Source organism: Boleophthalmus pectinirostris, unplaced genomic scaffold (assembly GCF_026225935.1).
Source record: "Boleophthalmus pectinirostris isolate CB_2022bp ecotype Guang Dong unplaced genomic scaffold, ASM2622593v1 HiC_scaffold_9, whole genome shotgun sequence".
NCBI classification, from domain to species: Eukaryota; Metazoa; Chordata; class Actinopteri; order Gobiiformes; family Gobiidae; genus Boleophthalmus; species Boleophthalmus pectinirostris.
In genome coordinates this window covers 13571701-13594855 of record NW_026571541.1, presented here as the reverse complement: position 1 = coordinate 13594855, position 23155 = coordinate 13571701, and the positions used below count along the sequence as shown (strand labels likewise).

General features: G+C 40.0%; 4 protein-coding genes across 9 annotated transcripts in view; 2 read left to right on the top strand and 2 right to left on the bottom strand.

The window, feature by feature from the left end:
• The window catches only part of LOC110163566 (rho GTPase-activating protein 42), an 82733-nt gene extending 81395 nt beyond the window's left edge, over positions 1-1338 (top strand). For all 5 annotated transcript variants that reach the window (XM_055166851.1, XM_055166850.1, XM_055166848.1 and 2 more), the window contains one exon: positions 317-1338. In XM_055166851.1, the coding sequence (XP_055022826.1) occupies positions 317-405 (89 nt within the window). In that variant the 3' untranslated portion in view covers positions 406-1338. The remainder of the gene's footprint in view (positions 1-316) is intronic.
• On the bottom strand, positions 1339-6146 carry pgr (progesterone receptor). Of its 2 annotated transcripts, none has more exons than XM_055166854.1 (8): positions 5005-6146; positions 4543-4652; positions 3850-3966; positions 3376-3681; positions 3045-3189; positions 2827-2957; positions 2100-2257; positions 1339-2015 (listed from the first exon to the last, which is right to left on the bottom strand). In XM_055166854.1, exons 1-8 carry the CDS (start codon positions 5871-5873, stop codon positions 1860-1862), a joined length of 1992 nt encoding a protein of 663 aa, XP_055022829.1. In that variant the 5' UTR covers positions 5874-6146; the 3' UTR covers positions 1339-1859. The 2 variants fall into 2 exon arrangements, with proteins under 2 accessions (XP_055022829.1, XP_055022830.1); XM_055166855.1 differs by having other exon boundaries at positions 1871-2011.
• Positions 6147-7152: 1006 nt separating this feature from the next.
• On the bottom strand, positions 7153-11502 carry trpc6b (transient receptor potential cation channel, subfamily C, member 6b). Its single transcript, XM_055166853.1, has 11 exons — positions 10759-11502; positions 10507-10683; positions 10238-10402; positions 9944-10160; positions 9437-9664; positions 9026-9290; positions 8553-8748; positions 7996-8202; positions 7866-7919; positions 7629-7704; positions 7153-7551 (listed from the first exon to the last, which is right to left on the bottom strand). Exons 1-11 carry the CDS (start codon positions 11500-11502, stop codon positions 7424-7426), a joined length of 2457 nt encoding a protein of 818 aa, XP_055022828.1. The 3' UTR covers positions 7153-7423.
• A 2572-nt stretch (positions 11503-14074) lies between these two features.
• On the top strand, positions 14075-17396 carry LOC129407266 (centrosomal protein of 126 kDa-like). The gene is made up of 5 exons (XM_055147866.1): positions 14075-14205; positions 15396-15541; positions 16177-16276; positions 16366-16537; positions 17295-17396. The coding sequence occupies exons 1-5, from the start codon at positions 14075-14077 to the stop codon at positions 17298-17300; spliced, it is 555 nt and encodes a 184-aa protein (XP_055003841.1). The 3' UTR covers positions 17301-17396.
• The last annotated feature ends 5759 nt before the right edge of the window (positions 17397-23155 follow it).

Here is a 23155-nt window from a genome sequence, read left to right as displayed (position 1 = left end):
CACTGTAACCTTGTGATAGAAAGCTCTGGTGCCTGTTCCCGCTTAACCCAGCCAGCAAAGCCAGCAGTCTCTAAGAAAAATGTCAACAAATGCTCTCAATTTAATTTCTAGCTCCATTAATTCACCTACACATTTTTACAAGCCTTTTGCAAGGGCAACATTTCAAGCTGAAGGTTTTTGATCTAGAAGAATTGTGCTTTCAATCCTCTGTCTGTGTGATTATATTTGCTTTAATGATGATGTGGTTTTACCAAAAAGGATCAAGAGTCATGTTCTTTCTGTTTGCCTTATGTTGTGGTTTGTTTCTTTTCTTTAGTTTATCCCTCTGTTGAACCTGGCTGGCTCCAAGCAACATTTGAGGGTAAAACAGGCTTAATCCCAGAGAATTATGTCGTCTTCCTCTAAAACCCTGGTAAACATTACATTATTTCATGGTATCCATGGAAAGAGACCAACAAGGTATTATTTGTACTTTGTTGTTTTGATGTTATTCTTTTCTTTTGTATTGCAGTTATTATATTTTATATAATGTTTTTTGATGTGTCACACTTTTTTTATCTAATGGTTACGTAGGTGTCTTTTAGTTTCAACAATGCAGTCCCATGAACTCATGCTGTCATGTAACTTAACCAAAAAAAAACCAAAATCTATTAGCCACAGTAAAAAGCTGGTGATACTTGTTTGCACATTCATCTTACTCTAATTATCTGTAATTACTGAACCTGTTCACTGCTGTACTGCACTTTGAGGTTGCACAAGATACTGTACAATGCACTGTACTTCTGTATTTCTAATCAACAAAATGTACTGTAAATTACATTTTAATGTAAATTATGTTTGTATAAATGGCTTTACTTACATTGTACACTGGTGTACTAGCAAAAAACAATGGACTGCAATATTATGTTAAGGACAACTTTTATATTTACTTTGTTACTATCACAGAGTTAAAAAATACAACATTTGTGATTTAATTTGTAAAAGATACATTTTCAAAAAAATAAAATAAAATAAAAATATAATAATAAGCTTTTTGGTAAGGCTAAATAGACTTCAAAATAAGACTGAAGCAGAAATGCTTTTGCGAAGCTATTCACAATGTGGCTTATGCCAAGATCAGACTGTTCTTTTCCATTTACATCTGTTTGAATGTGAAGTGGCCTTGACTAGACATCCGAGAACACTCCCTGACTGACTAAAACTGTAGGAGTTTATTGTCCAAATATTCTCCATAAAATGTCAATATGTTACATTTCACATTGTGATTTGTTATATTTCTTAATATTTACTGTGCTGTACAGTGAATTGAGCTTTCCAAATAAAATCAAGTAAATACAACTTGACTGCGTCCATAAAATAATGTTCTTTAAATTAAAGCTGGGTATTAATTACTCTAGACTGATCTCATTCTGTCAAAAGAATAATTAAATATGTAAAATTAAGCCAGCTCTCAAAATGCATTGTTAAATTTGCAGTGAAACAATTACATTAGTTGTTACAATTCACAAGTCAAGGCAGGGGTGTGTAATTGTGATATAACTCTAATTATGTTACAGTAATTTTCTCCTCCCTGAAGTTTATCACAGTTCCTTTTGTGCTCATTGTTGCATTCAATTATAGGGCTGTCCAGGTCAGTAGCTGGTACAACCTGTCACAAGAACGAATAAATAAGGGTGGCTAGCATATTGTGGATATCATTTTTAATATATTTGTGGATTAAAACTGTATTAAAAGGGATCATTTGAGGAACAAAAAAAAAACTGAGGCAATTAGGCAGAAGTAACTTTACATACATGGCTGTATGTCTCCAGAATTTGAGTGGAGATAGATCCAGTAACATGACATTCACACTGGTACATTTACTTTGTGTGGAACAGCAGTGGCCTCACCATACCGGCCAGCACCTTGGGCAGCTGAGAGGCAATGACTTCTGACATCATTTCAGGGAACTCTACCTTCATGGCGTCAGCTTGTATAAATGTGCTCAGACAGTACAAGTTGACCTTCTTCACTATCTGCGAAATATAAGAAACAAAATTAACAGACTGAATGTAGGAGTTACAAGACCTTATAAAGTGATAAGTATTCTGAGGGCTTACATCATGCATGGCATCCATTAGTTTGGTCAAGTGGTAAAATCTCTGTGAAGTTGCCACTACGCCCTTTTCCTTCAGGTGGATGATTTTGCTCAGTTCTCGAATATAGCTCTGCCTCATCTCTTCAAATGCTGCTTGACTCTTGAGTCCTTCTAGAGGCACTAAGAAAAACATTAAGGTGGTATTAAAATCAGATAGCTTAACGCATTTGTCGCTTTAATCTTAATTGAGACCACTGTATGTAAACAGTCCTGAATACTATAACATTTATCTGTAATACGATACTACCTATTTAAGTACTAAGAGGAAAGTGAAGGCTAAGCAGTACTGATGATGAGCTTTTAGCGTCACACTGTTTAATATGAAAAATTATTTGTAAATTAACTGTATTTAATATAGAAACATCTGAGACTCACAATACAGCATCCACAAGCTTGACACACTTTTATGCAGAATATGCTGCAGAACTGATAATAAGTATTTACTTTGCTGAGTTAAATAGATATAAATAATTGGTGACAGTGATAGAAAAATCTGGTTGCTATCAGGCACATTGTGAGAGTAGATTACAAGTGCTACAAAATCTGGTCAAGGTCTGGTAAAACATTGAGGTTATTGTGCTGTAACTTTACAGTAGCTGCTCATCAAAGTGACACACTGTAGCCTGTGGAAAATTGAGCCCAACAATAACAGAAACAGAGTGCTCTCATTAAACCAGTGCTGCTTTTACCTGTGTTCAGGAGGATTATGGCTTTCATGCAGAGAAACTCGTCTCGAGTGACCTGCAGATTCGCAAACTCCTGAGGAATGAACTGGATTGCCAAGCAGAGGTCATAGATGGGTGATCTCCTCATCTGCTCCCTGAAACAGCAGCAGTTATAAATATGTGCATTCGTGATTGGTTTATTCAACCTAAAAATGTGAAAGTGTTCTGAAAAATCTACTTACTGACTGAGAACCAGATCAGGTGCAAAGTACAAATATTCACTGGTGACGTTCTGAAAGGTTCGCCACCCTAGAGAGAATACCATTAAGTTCATCCATGAATACTGGATCAGGGTCATCTGGTCGTTGATGTGCAGATTACGAAATCCTACAAAGACATAAACCCATATAAGTTTGCAGTTCTGTTTTGTGGTCAAAAACACTGTTGTCATCATTAACACTCCCGCTGCAGATTTTATTGTGGTGTATGTATAAAATGCTTTGGTCATGATGATTTGCCACATCCTGCCTGTTACCATAGACATGACTTTAGTGACCCAGGACAGTGTGTTACCTGGCAGAGACTTGGACCATTTGACGATCCACAGCAGCTGTTTCTCACACAGCCGGTTCAGACTGTTGAGCAGGATGTGTGGCACTTCGGGCTGTGTGTTGTCGTATCCAGCATACACTATCTCTGGCTCAATGTTCTCAAGAATACTGATGATCTGATGGGAGAGCTGTACATCTCGTATGCCAGGGATGCAAGACATAGAGTTCAGGGCCTGGTTTTCTCCTGACATGGCCAAGTGGGACTGGAACATAAGGGAGGGGGACAGACCCAAGGCTTTCAAGGCCCCAAAACGTTTCAGCTTCCTGCCTATGACACACACACACAAGGTCTGGTGAGAAGTGATTAGGGAGAGTACGATCTGTGCCTGCAATACATCACTAAGCTTAAGGTTTTTATGTTCCAAGCCAAGTGTGAAAATTTAACCACAACAAAGTAGGGTTTCCCATTACACTTCTACATTATACCAAAAGTTACCTCCGAGCATCATCCCAGCCTGGTAGCACTTTCTGAGGCGACAAGCTGGGCAATTTTTCCTCCTTATTTTGTCCACAATACAGTCATTTCGGCCGGCACACAAATAGCTGTGATGGCCTGTTGAGTAAGACAGGACACACAAGTTGATTATTACATATGTTGCAGATGAGGACCATTTAATGAGGATAGAAAAAGTACTGTAGTTTTGAATACTTTTTACAATTGCCTCTGATACCTGATTGGTACAAAGAGGAGGATGAGATAGAAACAAGGCTGTGAGGACAGAGTGACACGGCCATGGGGAGACATAGAGGCTCTTTTATATCAGCCATCTTAAGATAACAAGCAAAACAAGTCAACGATGGTGAACACAGGGAACACTGGTCAATGCGATACTGATGCTACTGACCTTTGACGACTGCTATAGAAGGTCAGGCAGTGACAATGAGGTAACATTCACAGACCACAGCTTCAGGCTATTCTTGAAGTCTCTTTTTGTTTACAAAATGCCTGTTTTTAACATTATTCATTTACACAATGAAGACAACATGTTAAAGCTGGACATGTATTTAATTTTTTTTTTTTCTCAAATTGGAACTAGGATAAAACTGCATTGGGAACTCGACTGTCAACATGTTTCAGAGAAATATTCAAATTTAATAGACTTTAGACTTTAGTAGCAGCTATTCTCACCTTCTACAGCTCTCTTGAAAAATACTTTGCAGCTCCCACAGGTTAAAACGCCATAGTGACAGCCTGACGCCTCATCGCCACAAATCACACACTGCCTCTGAGGGGGCATGCTACAAGAAAAACAAAGTATCTTCATGTTCAACTTTTGGAAATTAAGGAATATAATTTCATCATATATATACACACATACACACACATACACCACACACACACACACACACACATATATATATATATATATATATACATATATAAATTTACTGTAACTATGTTATTTTTTCTCCTATGTAATATCTTGTTATCTTGTTATTGTAAAATCTAGCATAATGTTCCTTCGTGGCTCAGACACTGATCTGATCAGTTATGTTGGTTTATTTGCTTAAGCCAATTTACAGTATCATTAAACCAACACAAAAATGTCATGCATATTTAATCTCAGTATTGAATAAAAAGAATCATTACCCTGGGAATGTGGAGAAAGGTGAAGGGTTCCTCTGGACCAGGCTCTGGCTCGGGATGCTCTCGTAGGGCGCATGAGTATAGGGCTCCTCTGAGACACCCTGGGACTGGCTCCAGAAGTGCGGCTCGACGGGAGTCGTGTGCATCGGCCAGCGGGACACTTCGCTCTTGAACATAGCTTGAGAGTGCTGTGGAGGGGACGTGTGCGCGCTCACGTCAAAGCTGACCAAAGGTTTACCGGACAGAGAGCTCCTGGACTCAGTCCTGACCTGTACCAGCGGATCTGATGAGCTTAGGTCAATCAGAAAGTTGGTAGATCCATCCTGGACAGACCGCGGAGCCCCTGGGCTGTAAGTGTTAGGCTCGCTCTCGGGCAGACCCAGCGGCTGTTTTCTCTGCGGCTCGCAACAGGTGTCCAGTGCGCTCAAGTCCGCGGGAGCGTCGAAGCTGGTACAGGGACTGTTCATAATCACAGAAGGCTCCTTCTCATCCTTGATGTATTTACATGACGTAGAGAGAATTGCAGACTGGTTTGCAGCAGCACTGGTTCTTTTAACAAAATCCTCCCAGGGTACCGAATCGCACTTGAGATACTCACTGTTACCGCGATCAAGAAAAGGTTTACTAGTCGCTGGTGCGTCAAGCAAGTTAAACTCTTTGAAAACTGGCTCGCCACTGCCGCTAACATTTACACTGTGAACTAAAGCCCCCGTACTTCCATAATTACGCACGGAAGATAAAAAGTGCACTTCGTTATTAGTTAATTTAATGTTACTGTACCCGTTTTCTATCGAAGCACTTCCTCGTGTTTCTGTTGAATCCACAATCGCAGTGCTTATGTCGCTCATTCTGCCTTCCAGTTTATTTTCCATTGGTTTGAAACGCGCAGTGTGCGATGGTTGCGCGTCGAAACCACAGGCAGCTTCTGATAAACTGTACCACACAGATCTTCCTGTAATCCGCCTCCCCGCTCTGTTCAGATACAGATTTTATCTCAGAAGCAAATTAAAGTAAAGTTTGCTAGAGGCACATAAAGACAACATCCCATTTGTTGTTTAAGGCGAACAGTTTTAAAGACTTAAAACAGAAAACCTTTAAAGAATTCATACTGCGCGCACAGGGAATTGTCTGAGGAGATGCATTCATTAGTAGGACAGAAGACAAACGTATGTTGGTAGGCTCCGTCACGCAGACATACAGTCATGTGTCCAACCAATCAACAGCATCCACTGTGAATCACATCAAAACCTGGACCATAGTCTCCGCCCTGTGATCGTGAATGAGCTCAACGTAAGTTCATGATAACGATGTCTTAAAAGATGGGTTAGTGGGACAATGCTGATTATAGCCTATAGCTCAATAATAGTCAATATAAAGACCAACAATAGGATAGAAATATAAATAGAATATGATCACACTGGATGGAAATGTGACATTTCCTACTTGTATGAAGACTTTACGAAATTTCCACTTTAATTAGCGTAACAAATTCATTTCAGCCCAAAACTAGGTGATAGCATCTCAAGGCCGCCATGTCATAAAAGCAGCGTTGTCATAAGAGATCGTGTCTATTATCGCGGCTATGATGATAGGGACGGTCCCGGTTGGATACTGCAGCTGCATGATGCATGCACAGACCTTGGCCCTATCATCAGCGTCATATGTTCCGTGCAATCAGACAAGCTTCTCTGTGGCCTACATAATTCTATGCTTTTAGGAATATATCTCGTTTTGATTAAACGTCCTGTAAGTCTGAGGAAATAGCCTAATGTGAGCATTCATAGTCACTTTCCCACAGCAGGCGTACCAGTGCGTCAGAGTGAAAAGTCTTGAGCTGAAATTGAACAGTGATGTTTCCTCTCACAGATGGAGTCAGGCTGTTTGTCTCCACGACAGGTCAGACTGTTCTCACTCATCTGTCTCCTCGCACAGTTAACTCAGACTATAGGCTATTAGCAGCGGTTGCTTAAAAGAACACATAAACCCCATGAAGTAGGATATTAATTGACAACAAAATCATCATGGTTTGAGTTTTATTACATACTGGAAATGTGGATCAGCATTTAATCCCATTGCCTTCTCCACAACACATATTTCATTTTGATTGTTACTACTCATATAAATTGGAACTTTTGATTCAGCTTTAAGTGAGTTGGCACCAGCTGGCAGAGGGCTGTATTTCCAAGAAATTACTACTGAATATGAACCAGACTGTAGTTATAAAAACAGGGTTCATTAGCACCACCATATGGTTGATTGTGCAGACCCAGGCAACACAGCTAATGAAAAACTGATTTGCTTTTACCATAGGCTTAACAACATTGTGGGGTAACAGGTAACCACAACAATAGGTTGACTACCTCAAGTGTCTAAATAGATCTCACTAATAAACAAACATAACTCTTAAACCAGTTTGCATACTTTAGTGAATAAGACCAGCCTCTTCTAAGTGTTGGATGAGTTGTTGCATGTTGTTCATATCATGTTTCGAGTGCTCCAGCAGCTCAAACTTCAGACCAGAGATGTCCTGTTTGATTTCCTTTAATGCTCCTGCCAATAATAGTCAAGCACACAGCCTTTTAAGTCCATATATGTACAAAACACTGTCAAGAAGATTTATAACTTACCTTCATTCACATCTGCATTGCTTTTGTCTCTTTGTGCTTTTAAAATGTATCTTTTGATCAAGCGATTCATTATTCTCTGCAACAAAGTATCAGGGCTTTTACCAAGAAGGCAGTGTTCGGTGAATCACATCTATTAGCAACAGCCTGTATATCAAGATAGCTGCAGTAGCAATATGTCATGGCTTCTATTGTGATTGGCTTTTAGAGAATAATAAGGTATAATTAAATATGCTTTACTTGATGATGGGTAGAATAGAGTGGCTCCACTGTGGGAACATGTTGTCTCCTCAGCTAAGTTAGAAAAATAAATCATAGAAAAGAAATAATATGTCCAACTTCAATATGGTACAAAACTTGCCTTGACTACCTTTTCTAATTCTGTATCAGAGGTGGAATTTGCTTTGCTTTTGCCTGGAGACTCATCCCACATCACTTTCCTTAGCCTTGACCAGAGGGAAGCCAAGGACATGGGACTAGGAATAAGGTTGAAGGGCACAGGCAAAGTCCCCCCATGCTCGAAATAGGAGAACCACAGCTTAGCGCGTGCAAACTTCCACTCTACATCAGCATCATCCTGGAAAGAAAATGTATCATTAGTCACATATTTGTATTAGTAATGTGTTCCAGCTATTTCACTTCAATTTTATAAGGATATTGGCAAACCTAAACTCAAACATTAACATAAAAAAAATACGATGAACATTTTTTGAATTAAATATAGGAATGTCAACTAAGTGAGTAAAGTCATATGTTAAAATATAGTAGGTACAGATATAGCATAGATAATGACATTGCCATGGGTTCCAATTTTTTTTTTTTTTACTTAAATTAGTCCAAAATTTAAATAAAAGTTAAACAAAGTTTTCTACACTTGTGCAGTCTTTTGTAAGGTCACAGAAAAATTACAGTATTGAATTTCTGTACCTGAATTTCCTGAAAGGAGCTGTTGAACATGGCAATCAGCATATTCAGCAGGACAATGACCATAATGACATTGTACACGCCATACAGGACATAACCGGTGTTTTCAATGAATTTGTGGTCTATATTTACAACCACTGACTTCACTTCAGACAAGCCAAAGATGGCCCAAAATAATGTCTTAAAACTCTCTTCAAGTCTAAAATAAAGAAAAACATAAACATTAACTGATAACAAATACATTACAGTATTCTCAGGTGCATCTCAGTGAATTAGAATATTGAAAGACACACTGGCTTAGCCTTTGGGCTTCAACCCCAGCTTTAAGCCTTTTTAATGAGGAAATAATAATATCACTAATTATCACTTATCACAAATTATTGAAATCACTTTAAAAGTATTTATTCATACCACAATAAAATCTATTGAGACGCACCAGTACATGTAAACTGTTTTATTATAACAGTTACACTCACGTTGTAAAGGCATTGTTGTGCTTAGCTCCAATGTAATATGAGTACAGATTGAACATTCCCACCATAAATGCCACAAAGACTGTTATGAAAATGACCATAAATTTAAAAATATCTTTCACTGTCCTCCCCAGGGAGATCTGCAAAGGCCCAAAGCTCTCATTGGCAGGCAGGATGTATGCAATTCTAGAGAAACTAAGCACAACTGCGATTGCATAGAGTCCTTCAGAGATTAGCTGTGGGTCTGAAGGCATCCAGTGGGTCCGAGCTGAAAACAAACAAAAAGTCAGTTTTGTGCAACCTTTCACACAGATAGTTACTCCTACAGTTTATACTATGTAATGAATAAAAGGAAATGAGAACGGCCCTGACACAGTTAGATAATGCTCCACACAATAAAAAGCACACACTCACCAAGTTGGAAATACTGGATCTCAAGAGGTAAAGTTGCATTAGATAAGTCAGTGTAGTGCATGTCCACATAGCACTGAGCTGCATAGGCATGCCAAAACGCCATGAGTCTGGCCATGAAGGAAGTCATAAAAATGGTCAAAATGCTGAAATCAAGAAGGTTCCAGGGTTCTGACACATAATCACGAATATCTTGTGACCAGATGTCTCTGCACTCCTCCCAGATTTTACCTAAAAATACCACAAAATGTCAACATCCTTTCACTTACAATTTTCGAAAACAAAGGAAATCAATTGCGTGACTTGTTACATGCAAATTTGGAAATCTGAACCTTACTTATTGAAATAATTAATGTGTTGACAAATACAATATAATACATCTACAAGCTTCTGCACAATGCATAATGAGAAATTACACATATAATTCAATGTACTCTATGTACTCTATATTGATATGTGTAGTAAAATATTCAAAACCTAACCCCTACAATTAGGTAGAAAGGTCCTGACCTATGACCCAGGAAATGATTAGTATCTCCATCCAGGTGAAAGGGGTGGTCTTCATGCGGAATAGCTGTGAGGGATAATCATGTAAAGTCATGTTAGGTAACAGTGATGTGCCCTCAAATCGGTCTGCTGCGTTCAGGACCAGCAAGCACAGGAAGATTATGAAAGATGCAGCGTGGGCCACAAACTTCAAAAACGGTCCACACATGAGTTTTCCCAACTGAGAAGGGAGATAAACAAGACTTAACTTGACTTGAAACTTGAATGGATTTGGTGCTAAGTGACAGATAATTTTACCTTGCTGGATGGAGCTAACCGGTACAGTAAGGCCAAGATGGGTAGTCCCAAAGCCACACCAAAAACAAGCAGCAACTTAATGCCAGTTGTTTGTTGCCGAAGACCAGACAAGTTCTCATACCAAATTAAATGGAGTTGCTGTTGGCAATTTGGGTGTGCCACAAACTGTACCATTAGCATGATTTGTTCCAAAAGAGGGGGACGTACCAGAAGAGAAAATTAAACAAACACATTCATATATCAAACCACAGTGTCTATTAAGTGCATACCTTTTTGACTTCATACTTAATTGCCAGTTTTAAGCGGATAAGATTATGACGACCTGAAGTTAAACATGACTCAGCATCCCCATTCAAGATGGCCTCCACCTCTTCAGTACTCCTACACAAGTCTAGAAGTCCAACTACAAAGTCCTTACACTGCATGGACAACTTCTTGTAGTCATTCTGTAAAAGACAACCATTTTAAATGTCACAGTTTAGTATTCATCAGTGATTCATTTATTTTTTTACTTTTCATACCTTAAATTCTTTCTCAATGTTGGCGAGAACAGCTAGCTCATTACTAAGCTCTAGAGCAGCCATGACAGGATCCTCGTTTGACAGTGACAGATAGGCAGGGCTGGCTAGACCTCTGTAAGCATTAATACGTGATTGGGAATGGCTGAAAGAATCATGCTTTTGCCGCTCGTTGCAAATCATGCACTGGCAGAAATAGTCATGGGGGCGGTCAATCCGAGCTCCTTTCATAAGAAGTATATGCACTATTTCATATTCATGGCACTGGGAGGCCAGAATAATAGGAGTGATGTCATGGGAAAACCGTGTGCCGTCTTCATCATAGGCATAGAAGTCTCCGTGTAGATCTGCCTGGCTTGGACTGTGGGTCAGCATATGTCCATCTGCAAATGCCTGGTGATTTAATATTTGCTCCACAATATGAATATACCCTTTACTTATTGCTAACAACAGTGCATCACCAATTCTTGACAGATTTTTCTTCTTTAGTAGTAGTTTTGTTACCTCTAAATGCTCATTGGTCACTGCCAGCTGCAATGCATTCTGGCCCATGTAGTTCACACAGTTGAAATTGAAGCATGGTATTTCCAAGAGTATTCGCTTAACTTCAGGAATGTTTCCATATTCGGCAGCATTCAGAAAAAGCTCCTCTGTTACTGAAAGATGATTGGAAGACTGGGCGTGGAAAAGATGTCCAGTTACCCGAACGACGTTTCTCCGCTGCTTGGCCATGGTGTGCTGCATCATTCTGCCTGCTTAATTACTCCATCTAAAAGCAGATGAAACACAAAATAACAAATGACTGTCAATATGTCCAGAGTAATTGGTGAAGCTTTGGTAAAGAGGTACTGTTCTGCATCAGCTGTTGTCAAGTACAAATTAGCTTTGCATGAATTTCCATATCTTGGAAAGAAAAAGAAGAGACCCGAGCAGTGAGTATTGTTCAATGGTGGACAGCTGGTCTCCTCTGAATTAGAAGTGGCGCTGCATGTGTAACACCGCCCACAGCCTCATCATCTGCTCCATGTCAAACTGGAGCTGTCCACTCTGCCACTCCCCAACACATATTGAGAGATAGTCAATACTGTATTTCCACATCAGTACATTGTGAATGGATAAAGTAATTACAACAACTCTGCTCTAAACCTTTAATGGCATTAAGGAAGAATTAGCCCAAACTAGTTCTTCATTGTGCACTAGGAAAATGTACTACAATCTTTCAGTCTTTATTAGCCTAACAGGATTTTCCCTAAAGCCTCAAATAATAGAAGCTGTAATCTCTAAAGTCACCATTGTTACATTGTTTAATTAAAGATTAAAGATTGTGTTTGTCAAAGTAACTATATTGTCAAGGGACAACATGAAGTGTGACCAGATCTAATAAGAATGTTACACTGAGAACCATATTGTAATATGCACCTATTTTATATATCGTACTTTTGTTTCATATGGATTGGCCAAGTAATTCAACCAGGTCAAAAAAAATGTATCTGACAGTTTAAATACAAATCCTACCACAGAAAACTGTTATAGTTTAAAACTGAGCCCTCAGTTTTAAACGATAGTCTCTTTAGAATGTTGGGGTATCACATTATTATTTACCCAACTTATTTCATCCATCTCCTAAATACATTTTCTCTATGGTCATATTTTTCATTATGTTACCTTAATTGACTTCACTTGTATGATTTTCTGTCTCAGCAAACCAGGGAGATTTCATCTGATGGTCATGCTACAAAGGCAAAAGGATGTTAACAAAAGAGACAGTATGCATTGATAAGCATTAGCATTACACAAAGGAATTGTGGGTATGGGTCTTAAAAAGGGATGATGAGGCTCACCTTCTGGCGCCTTGCTGTTGGACAAAAGCCCATGTCCACACGTTGTGTCCCTGAACAACGCACCTGTGTGAGTCCCACTCAGCTCTAGAGGCAGATGGGGCACACCCGGTGGGTGGGGCGTGGAATATAGTGCCATCATCAGAAACAGTTGTACTGTGATGGGGGAAACATCATCATCTCCCTGTAATATTTAAGATTAATATTTGAGGTCAAATTATATTGTTCTATCTAAAAATTAGATTTACACAGTGACATTTATAGTCCACCAAAGCACATAGTAGGTTATTTACTGTGCTATGGCTGAGTGGACAAGCAATCTAAAAAAAAGCACATTTACCAAATCCTCTTAACTCACCGTGCCATCAAATGTAATAGTGAATCAGAGCATGCACACTGTGTGAGTGTTAATCCACTAGACAAATTACTATTTGGATCTAGGGTAAGTGTTGAAAAAGACTAAACGTTGTCTTTCAGATTATGTCTACCAATGCATGGGAATTACACTAGCTGTAATCTTTTAATATAATAACAATTTATTTTAAGGTTTTAGTGTGACTATTAGTAAGTTTAACAGTGTACCTCCCTGGCATGGGTCTGGCCTGCTGGTCTACATAAAGACTGAATGTTTCACAATATGGCATTAAACTCATCTGTCTCTATGAAGTTACTGGTCAGATCTGTGGATAGGCAAAAAAAAAAAAAACGCTTTCGTAATTGAATAAATGCCATACTATGGAAAATTCCAGGCAATGTTCATCTCCATGGAGAAGAGCGTGTAGCATATCCAACACTAAAACAGATAACATAGTGCACCTTTAAGACAATTAGTTATTTGTAGCTGTTGCTGCTGCAGTGAAAAAGCCTCGCACGTACCCATAGACTGTATATGCACCCTAACAGTCTTCCATTGTTGTGCCTTTTCTGCGTGTCTGCTTTTAGCAGGTTTTCTAGGTGTCGCCTGGGTGCCATGGGCGCACTCTAGTGGTCATGGTGGGGATTACGCCTCATCGCCGTTGTCAAGGAAGTGCGTCGATGGTTGCTAACACGGAGGAGTGTACACAGAGAAATCAGCTCAGACAGTGAACAGTTTATATGTTTGTACTTTATACGCTGCCAAACTTATCCAACGCGGGGACTGATGTTGAATGAAAAGGCGTGCAGTGACCAGCGATGCGAAAATGACAAACGAACAGCACAATGTTGTCTGACGCTGGCTAAAGAAGCAAGTTAAAGCTAAAATAACTAGCATACCGTCCGACGTGATATCTGTCGCTTTGAAGGATGCAAGCTCTGGATGAGAACTTTTTCTACTCGTATCCTCCATTACGCATAAGTACACAAGTTGCTCCCGTTTTGTAAATAATGTCTGACGTAACAATTTTGAAATGTAAAAAAAAAAAAAACATAAATAAAAAAAAGCGATATTCGCTGTAGTTGAAGCCAATGTATCAAGTTCATTTGAGGACATTTTCTTTAGCATGTTTTCCCCCAGAACTTCTAGATTAATCAATGGGAACCTGGAGAAGGAGAAACAGTTTTTGGCTGAAGAGCAGAAGCTGTGCAGAGCGAGGGCGCGCAAGTTCTTCCTGGAAACCCAACGGCGCAGGAAGTCAGTGTTTTCATTTTATTTTTATTTTATTTATTTACCTGTCCTTGTCATTATCTATAAAAATGCACACATCTGAATTTCGCAATATATTTGCAAACGGGCAAGCAGACAGTTTATGATCCTGTCCTGGTTTAACACCTTTGAGAGGCAAAAGAGAGCTTGACAGGATTGCAGTCTAGACCTGGAAATAGATCTGCTGTTCTCAAGGTAACTGGAGGCCACAGCAGAGAGAGACACTGGCTGGTATGTGCAGGGCTGCAGGGTTCATGGTGAATATGACTGGAATTAAGCAACCAAACTGAATGTGCTGTTGAAAGTATGCACACATCTGCTACTTTTGAGAATAACACATCAGTCTTTTTCAAAACTTGTTGCATAATTAATTCATCATTAATTTGATTTAAAATGCAACACTGAATGTCATCTGATGTGAATTTTAATATTTAAGGTTCACTGGAATTAATCTGAATGTTAAGTCATGTTGAATTTGTAGTTTGTTATTAAATAACCCATATTATGCTATTTTCTGATCTGTGTTATAATGTTGTTTCCTCATCAGGAACATAGCTGGAGTTGTGTTTTGTTTCATTCACACATGTTTAAAAAACACAAACCCTGCATATTAGACAAAAGAAAACACTCTGTTCCACCTTATAATGCCATGGGGTGATACAGGAAGTGCTCCACTATGTTTTTAAACTCCATACACTTTCAGTAGAATCATTTGGATCATTTCAGCCTTTGAATTTCCAATTTGTAGTAAAAAAAAGGGTAAAAGGTAGCTGTGAAAATGACATCACTAGGTGGAACAGAGCATTATGAACTTTGAATATGTAGACCAATAATAATAAAGAGTTACTCAACAATGTACGATTGAAAGAAAACACAACTCCAGATATGTTTTTGAAGATGAAATAACATTCTAACATGGCTTAAACCTCACAAGTGTCAGTTTTGCGTAATATAGGACCTTTAAAACTAGACTTCGGAACACTTGAGACCCAGTAATAGAGTGCTTGTTCATGACCCTGTGAAATAACATTATCTTCCTCTCTCATCTATGTCTGTGACTGCCACCTGTAATTTATTAATGAGTGTTTCGAAAGTATCTCTAGGAACTGTCTCATGTTTCAAGTTAGCAAAATTTAATCAGTTAAAGTATTTTCTGGGTGCTTATGTTTTTGACTCAGGGCATTGGAGGAGAGACGGAAACAATGGGATGTCCATGAGCAGCGCATAAGAGAAAATGCACTACAGCAGCGAAGACAGAAAGTACAAGAGGCTACAGAGCGCTTTCAAAGAGCACATCTACCTCTCTCTCAAAGGCGCAGACAATGTTAGTAATATGCTGCAATTTGGGTTCGTCATAAGTATCAAAAATCTGATACTAATTGATATTCAAACCAATATTGAAAATTTAAAAATTTAAAAAGTAGCCTATCGATGCTGAACAGTTTCAAAGTAATTTTGATTCAGGAGACCATGCCTCAGTCGCCCTCTCCTCTCACCAGCGAACCACAACTCACCTCAACCATGACTCTAATTTCCCAGAAGCCTATATGTAGCAGCCTTTCCCATCATCCCCGTTTGTCTCAGCTAACTCGACCCCACCCTCCCATCCCCTATTTTGTCTTTCAGTCATAAGACCCTTACAAGGGGGGTCCCGTTTCAGATGGGCCAATTGCAGATTGAGACAGAGCCCCCACCCATAGTCTCAACCCAGCCATCTCTGCCCCGCTTTGTACATTATCAATAAACTTCTTCACACTATGTCATTGTTGGCATGGTCCTAGCTAGTGAAAGCTCTATTATTTTATGCTGAAAATTACATTCTGTTATTCTAGGATGTGTGTTTTTTCATCATTGTTGAGCCCTTTCCTTAGTTTTCAAATCAAAGCAATTTTCGTATGGTAACACTAGCTGTAACTCATTTCTAAAATTTGTTACTGATGTTGTCCTTGTGTATTATAGCTACTAAAAAGAATGTCCCAACTCTAGAAGATGCACTTAACCACATCCAAGGAAGCTTACATTCTGATAACCGTCAGTCCTCTTTTGCATCCATAAGCAGGTAAACAGTTACAGAAGTTACAGACTTGACTTGACAAGCTTCTTATTCATATTACAGTGATCTAACTTGTCTTGGGCTCTCTTTTATAGAAGTCACACTCCGTCTCCCAAAACAACCTCAAAAGGGAAATCCTCCCCTCGGCATGCCCTGTCTGCAATGGAGGCCTACACCGAACTGTTTCAGGAAAAAAGTTTTGTTTCACTTAGAAACAATCCAAACACACGTGAAATCCAGGAGAAACCAAATGACAGCAGTCCACGGGTAAGCTAAGTTGTTTTATTTGCAAAAACAGATCCATTTGAGAAAGTGACTGGAGGCAGTTTAGTATAGTAATATTTTCAAACGCCAAATCTATTTTACTGCTATCAATATATAATTCCATCCCTTCTTGATAAAACGCACTTTACATCATTGTCATAGCTAATATCTCTAGAAGATGGTAACAAAAAGAAAAAACAAAACAAAAACAAAAAATCATTGTCCATTAATTTTAGTTTTTTGCATTCACAATGGGTAAGAAATTATAATATTGGATCAGCAGGACTATAGCTGGAATTATAGCTTCCTTGTACAGTATGTGTAGCTGCCGTTGGCGGCAACTGTCATACATTTAAGTTCATGTTTTATAACATTAAATTATATTCATATTGATATATAGTAAATTATTTTAAAAAGCAATATATAGCATAAATAAGTTAATTTTCCTGTAAGTTCATTTTAATTAATTTCATTTTTATTTTGGTTGATTTGCTCCACTTCCAATTACATATTGTTTCGAGGGGAAGTTTTTTACGGCTGCACAGTCTTAATTGAGAGCCACACGAGGAGCTACGCTCTGACCTCTGAGCCAAAAGGACATTTTATTTTAAGTTAAAAGTTTACAAGGACAAGACTTTATTCCCTTTGAGTGGATGTGGCCAATGAGGTACATTTTGTGTTATTTTATTGTGTAATTACTTTTCTGACTGTGTTTTGTATCTGAGGGTTAATTTTAAGTTTCATTTTTTCCTTTCTATAGTTCTGACAGCATGCGTCGGCATTAAGGTTCATTTACATGTAAAGACATGTACAAGACTCCAGTCCGAATAAATGCTCGTTGAAACCAAAGAACGATTTTGAGCCTTGTTTCAAACTCGAGGGGAGTAACAGTCAGAACTCAGCCTGCTTCGCGCTGGAGGAGAAGAGCGAGAGCCCGGCCTGATGCTGCGGAGCTGAGCCGACAACGAGCGCTTGTAGCGCGCACCTCGTTAAGGATTACGTCACTCTCAAATTTCAATGGAAAGACGAACTGCATGCACGGACAACCCAAAACTACGGCAATCGGGGTCCAAAAGTACAGCGTGGATGAGCTACAAAGAAGTAACACGTTTATACAAGTTAAATGTGAAGAAGTAGATTATTCTTGCTGATATTAAAGGGACTCTATTAAGTGCTTAAAGGGGTAAAGTGCAGTGGTTTAAAAATAAGTTTAAGTTGAAGTTAATGCTTGTTTTATGTTAAGTGACTGTTACTAAGCTAATTTTAAGTTGATAACAAGGGTTTTGCTCATTTTAAAGGTGCATTAAGGTACTTTAAAGGTCAAGTCTTTATTATTTAGTTTTATATTGAAAGTGATTTTCTGTTTACTACAAGTGAAAAGCAGTGTATCATTTTTGGGTGATTATTTATTTATTACATATTTGAGTTAAACTGACTAAGACTACGACAGTACAGCAGACTTAAGTGACATGGAGCAAGAAGACCGTGACACTGAAGCTGTTGAGCAGCAAGAATGTTTTGAAGAAGAGTCAAACCCACAAGAGCCAAGCACAAGTAAAAATGAGGGTTTGAGGAGAAGTCGAAGAGTGAGAACACTCACTAAAAAGGGCCAAGCTCTACATGAAGAAAGAGTGACCAAGCTTCAGGCTCGCTTCAAAGTCAGTTATGATAAGTGGAAAGCTGCAGCTAGACAAGGTAAAAGGGTGCTTGAAGAACCTGCCAGTGCAAAATTATATGACGTTATCGTTGAGATGGAACACATTTCAGCAGAAGTGAAACAAGCCTATGATGAGCTGCGCAGTTTTGAAACTCCTGATGCAGACACCCGCCGGAGAGTAGACACCTGTGAGGCTGTCTCTAGAAAGATAATACAGCAAGCACGAGCAAACCAGGCAGCCGATGAAGATAAGGAAAAACTGCCTGAAAGATTAGCTCACTGGAGTGATGCTGGATCTGTGTTCAAGTTAACAGCTGTTCAAAAATCCAAGTGCTCAAGTGAATGTTCCAGTCACAGCAGCAGGTTGTCTGTGAAGAAGCAGGAAGCAGCTGCAGAACTCGCTGCTACTGAAGCTACTCTGAAGGTTATGGAGGAAATGGAACAAGAGAGAAAAGCACTTGAGATCCTTGAAGCAGAGAATGCTGAAAAACAGAAGGCATTAGAGCACAAGCGCAGAGAGCTCGAACGCTTGGAAATGGTGAAGAAAATGAATGCGGCCAAAGCACGACTTAAGGTTTATGAGAGAGAACTAACTTCAGATGAAGAAATATCAGATTTTCTGCATGATAAGACTACATCAAGAAAATCCAAATCTGCAAGTCTACCTGCACCTTCACAACTCAATGCAAATGCTCAACCATTCGTCTGGTCACAAGATCTCACAAGGTTACAACCAAAAGCCCAAGCCACGCCGGAAGATAGCACCACAGCATTGGCGCAAGTTCTAGCAGAGTCCATTAACATCAGTCGTCTACCAGTACCAGAACCTGCAGTTTTCACCGGAGATCCTCTCAAGTACAGGGATTGGAAGATGTCGTTTCAGATGCTGATAGACAGAAAGAATATCCCAGTGAATGAGAAGATTTACTTCCTTCGCAAGTATGTTGGTGGACCAGCAAGAAAGGCCGTTGAGAGCTACTTCCTGTTGGGAACAGACTCAGCATATTATTCAGCTTGGAACACTCTGGAGGAAAGGTACGGAAGTTCATTTGTAATTGCCAAAGCCTTCAGAGATAAGTTAACATCGTGGCCGAAGATTGGAAACAAAGACAGCACTGAACTGCGAGAGTTTTCAGACTTTCTGAGAGGATGTGAAGCAGCGATGTTACAGATTAAGAGTCTTGAAGTTCTAAATGACTGCAGTGAAAATCAGAGAATGCTTAGCAAGCTCCCTGATTGGCTAATAGCAAGATGGAATAGGAAAGTCATAGAGATTGAAGAGCAGACCGGTTCCTTTCCAACATTCAACAACTTCGTTGATTTCATCACAAGAGAAGCCAAAATAGCGTGCAACCCAGTGACATCACTTCAAGCACTCAAGACAAGTGACACAGAGAAAGTGAAATTTTCAAAGACTCGAAGTGTTGGAGCCAAAGTACTAGCAAGTAGCACAGAAGAGAAATCTGACGCAAGGAAATGTGTGTTTTGTGAAAAGCCAAACCATAGCATACACACATGCAGAAAATTCATGGATAAAGCCATAACTGAAAGAGTCAAGTTTGTGCAAACTAAGGGACTGTGCTTTGGATGTCTCACCTTTGGACACCAATCCAAGAAATGTTGAAAAGAGAAAAGTTTGTGATACATGTAAAGGGAAACACCCAACGTGTTTGCATGAAGAACGAGACAGAGAGTCTAGAAAGAAAAAAGAAGAGAAAGACTTGAAAGAACCTAAAGAGACAAAGCCTACAGAAATACAAAATGAGGCAATATCAAACCGTGTGATTCAAAGTGACAGAAGTGACCTCACGTCTACAATCATTCCAGTTTGGTTATCCACAACAAGCAACCCTGAACATGAGATTCTTCTCTATGCTCTTCTAGACAGCCAGAGTGACACAACATTTGTTCTGCAAGAAAAGGCAGATGCTCTCGACACTGAGAAGAAACATGTACAGTTAAAGCTTTCAACCTTGTCTTCTAAGGAATACACTGGTTCCCAGCCAGAAACTGTCTGGACTTCAAGTTAGAGGCTTCTATTCATCAAAGAGAATCCCTCTTCCCATGACATATACAAGAGAGTTCATTCCTGCCAATTTAAGTCATATTCCCACATCAAAGACAGCAAGATCATGGCCTCATCTAGAGCACCTGGCTGAAGAGATCGCCCCGCTGATTGAGTGTGATGTTGGTTTGCTCATAGGTTACAACTGTTCGCAAGTGCTGGTACCCAGAGAAGTTGTGTCAGGGGGAAGACAATGAGCCCTTCGCCCAAAGAACCGACCTTGGCTGGACAATAGTTGGAGGTGTTAATCCATGCGTTGATTATGGAGACGCTATTGGATGCAGCCACAAGATCATTGTCAAGGAAGTGACACCAATTCAGTCATCAGAGCAGTTGTCCAAAGAAGTGCATTACATCTGTCGCACAAAGGTCAAAGAAGTGGTGACGCCCACAGATGTGATTAAAGTGCTAGAGTCTGACTTCAATGAAAGGACAGTTGAAGATTCTCACTTCTCCCAAGAAGATTTACGCTTCATTTCCATAATGGAAAAGGGTGTCAAGATGAAAGCAGATGGACACTGTGAGTTACCATTGCCGTTCAAGGAAGACAGGCCAAGTCTCGCAAACAACCGGAGCTGTGCAGAACACAGACTCAAGTGTTTGAAGAAAAGATTTGAAAGGGATAAACAATACCATGAAGATTATACCAGATTCATGAAAGAGACAATAGAACATGGTGATGCGGAAAAGGTCCCATCTGAAGAACTGGACAAAAGCCCTGCTTGGTACATTCCACATCATGGAGTGTATCATCCCCAAAAGCCCGGCAAAATAAGAGTGGTTTTTGATTGTTCAGCAAAGTACGAAGGAGTCTCTTTGAATGACCACCTGCTGACAGGGCCAGAGATAACCAACTCTCTGGTTGGGGTCCTGTGCCGATTTAGAAAGGGTCCAGTAGCAGTGATGTGCGATATAGAACGCATGTTTCATCAGTTCAGAGTCAGAAAAGAAGATCAAGACTACTTCCGCTTCCTGTGGTGGGACAATGGAGACTTTAACTCTCTTCCATCTGTCTACCGCATGCGAGTCCACCTGTTTGGAGCCGCTTCATCACCAGCCTGTGCAAACTTTGGCCTCAAGTACATTGCCGCAGAGGGTCAAGGCAAGTTCAGTGAAGCCACCATACGATTCATTGAAAGAAACTTCTACGTGGACGATGGTCTTATTAGTTTCCACTTCAGAAGAAGAGGCAATCCGTTTAGTAAACGAAGCAAAGGAACTCTGCAACACGGGAGGATTGCGACTTCACAAGTTCATTTCGAATAGTCAGGAAGTTCTCGATTCCCTGCCCAAAGAAGACTGTGCAGACACAGCAAGAAACCAAAGCTTGGCACTAGGAGAGCAACAGATCGAAAGAGCCTTAGGTGTCAAATGGTGCATTGCTTCGGATCATTTCCAGTTTCGAGTAGTTGTGAATGAGTGTCCATTTTCTCGAAGAGGTGTGTTGTCAACTGTAGCCTCCATCTACGATCCACTTGGCTTTGTGGCGCCTTTCGTTCTACTTGGGAAGCAAATACTTCAGCAAATGTGTCGCGAGAAGACCGACTGGGACGAACCACTCTCAAGTGAACTCAAGTCACAGTGGGAGTCCTGGCTGTTGGAGCTGACGAAACTGGCTGATGTCAAGATCGACAGATGTTATCTTCCAAAGGATTTTCAAGCAGTTCAAAGGTATGAGCTCCATCATTTTTCAGATGCGAGTGTCTCAGGATATGGAGTCTGTACCTACCTGAGAGCTGTCAGTGAAGCAGGACAAGTCCACTGCTCACTTGTCTTTGCCAAGTCTAGAGTAGCACCTACCAAGGTAACTACGGTGCCAAGATTGGAGTTGTCTGCAGCAGTTGTAGCAGTGCGCACAAGTGACATGCTCAAAGGAGAGTTGGAGCTGGAAGATGCTCAGGAATTCTTCTGGACAGATTCGCAAGTTCTTTTGGGATATATTAACAATGAAGCGAGACGTTTTCATGTCTTTGTAGCAAATCGGATTCAGCGAATCAAGGAAAGTACTCAACCAATGCAATGGAAGTATGTGACATCAGAGGACAATCCTGCTGACCATGCGTCGCGTGGACTCAAAGCCAAAGACCTTGTTACCTCCAACTGGTTTAGTGGTCCAAGTTTTCTCTGGCAAGAGAAGCTTCCCAGTGGAGAGATCAAGGTGGGAGAACTTGATGCAGAGGATCCAGAAGTACGGAAAGTTGTTGTACACCATACATCAACAAAGGTAGATTCTCTCTGTCAGAACGTTTTTGGAAATTCTCCAGTTGGTCCAGATTGGTCAAAGCTATCGCAAGGCTCGTCAGATTTGTGAAAGAGTTCAAAGGCTTGCAAAAGAGAAGCAATGAAGCCACAAGCCTTGAAGAAAGACAAGAAGCAGAGCTTACAATCATAGCCATTGTACAAAGATCAGTTTTCTCCAAAGAAATCAAAGAGCTTCAATCAAGAAAGGAGTTGATCAAAGACAAGACCAGTAAACTTTATCGATTGAACCCCTTCCTGGACGACATGAACATCCTCAGAGTGGGAGGTAGATTAGAGCATGCAGCGTTACATCCACACGTCAAGCACCCAGCGATCTTACCAAAGACCTGTCACATTGCAAAGCTGCTGATCGATCACTACCATCGACAAGTGCAACACCAAGGGCGTGGCATGACAATAAACGAGCTGAGATCGAATGGTATATGGATACTGGGATGCAGTCAAGCAGTATCATCCTTTATCTACAACTGTATCAAGTGCAGGAAGTTCAGACGTGGAACAGAAGAACAGAAGATGGCAAATCTGCCCAGTGAGAGAATGGAAACAACTCCTCCCTTCACGTATTGTGGAATGGCTTGTTTCGGTCCTTTCTATACTAAAGTAGGAAGAAAGGAACAGAAACGTTATGGACTTCTGT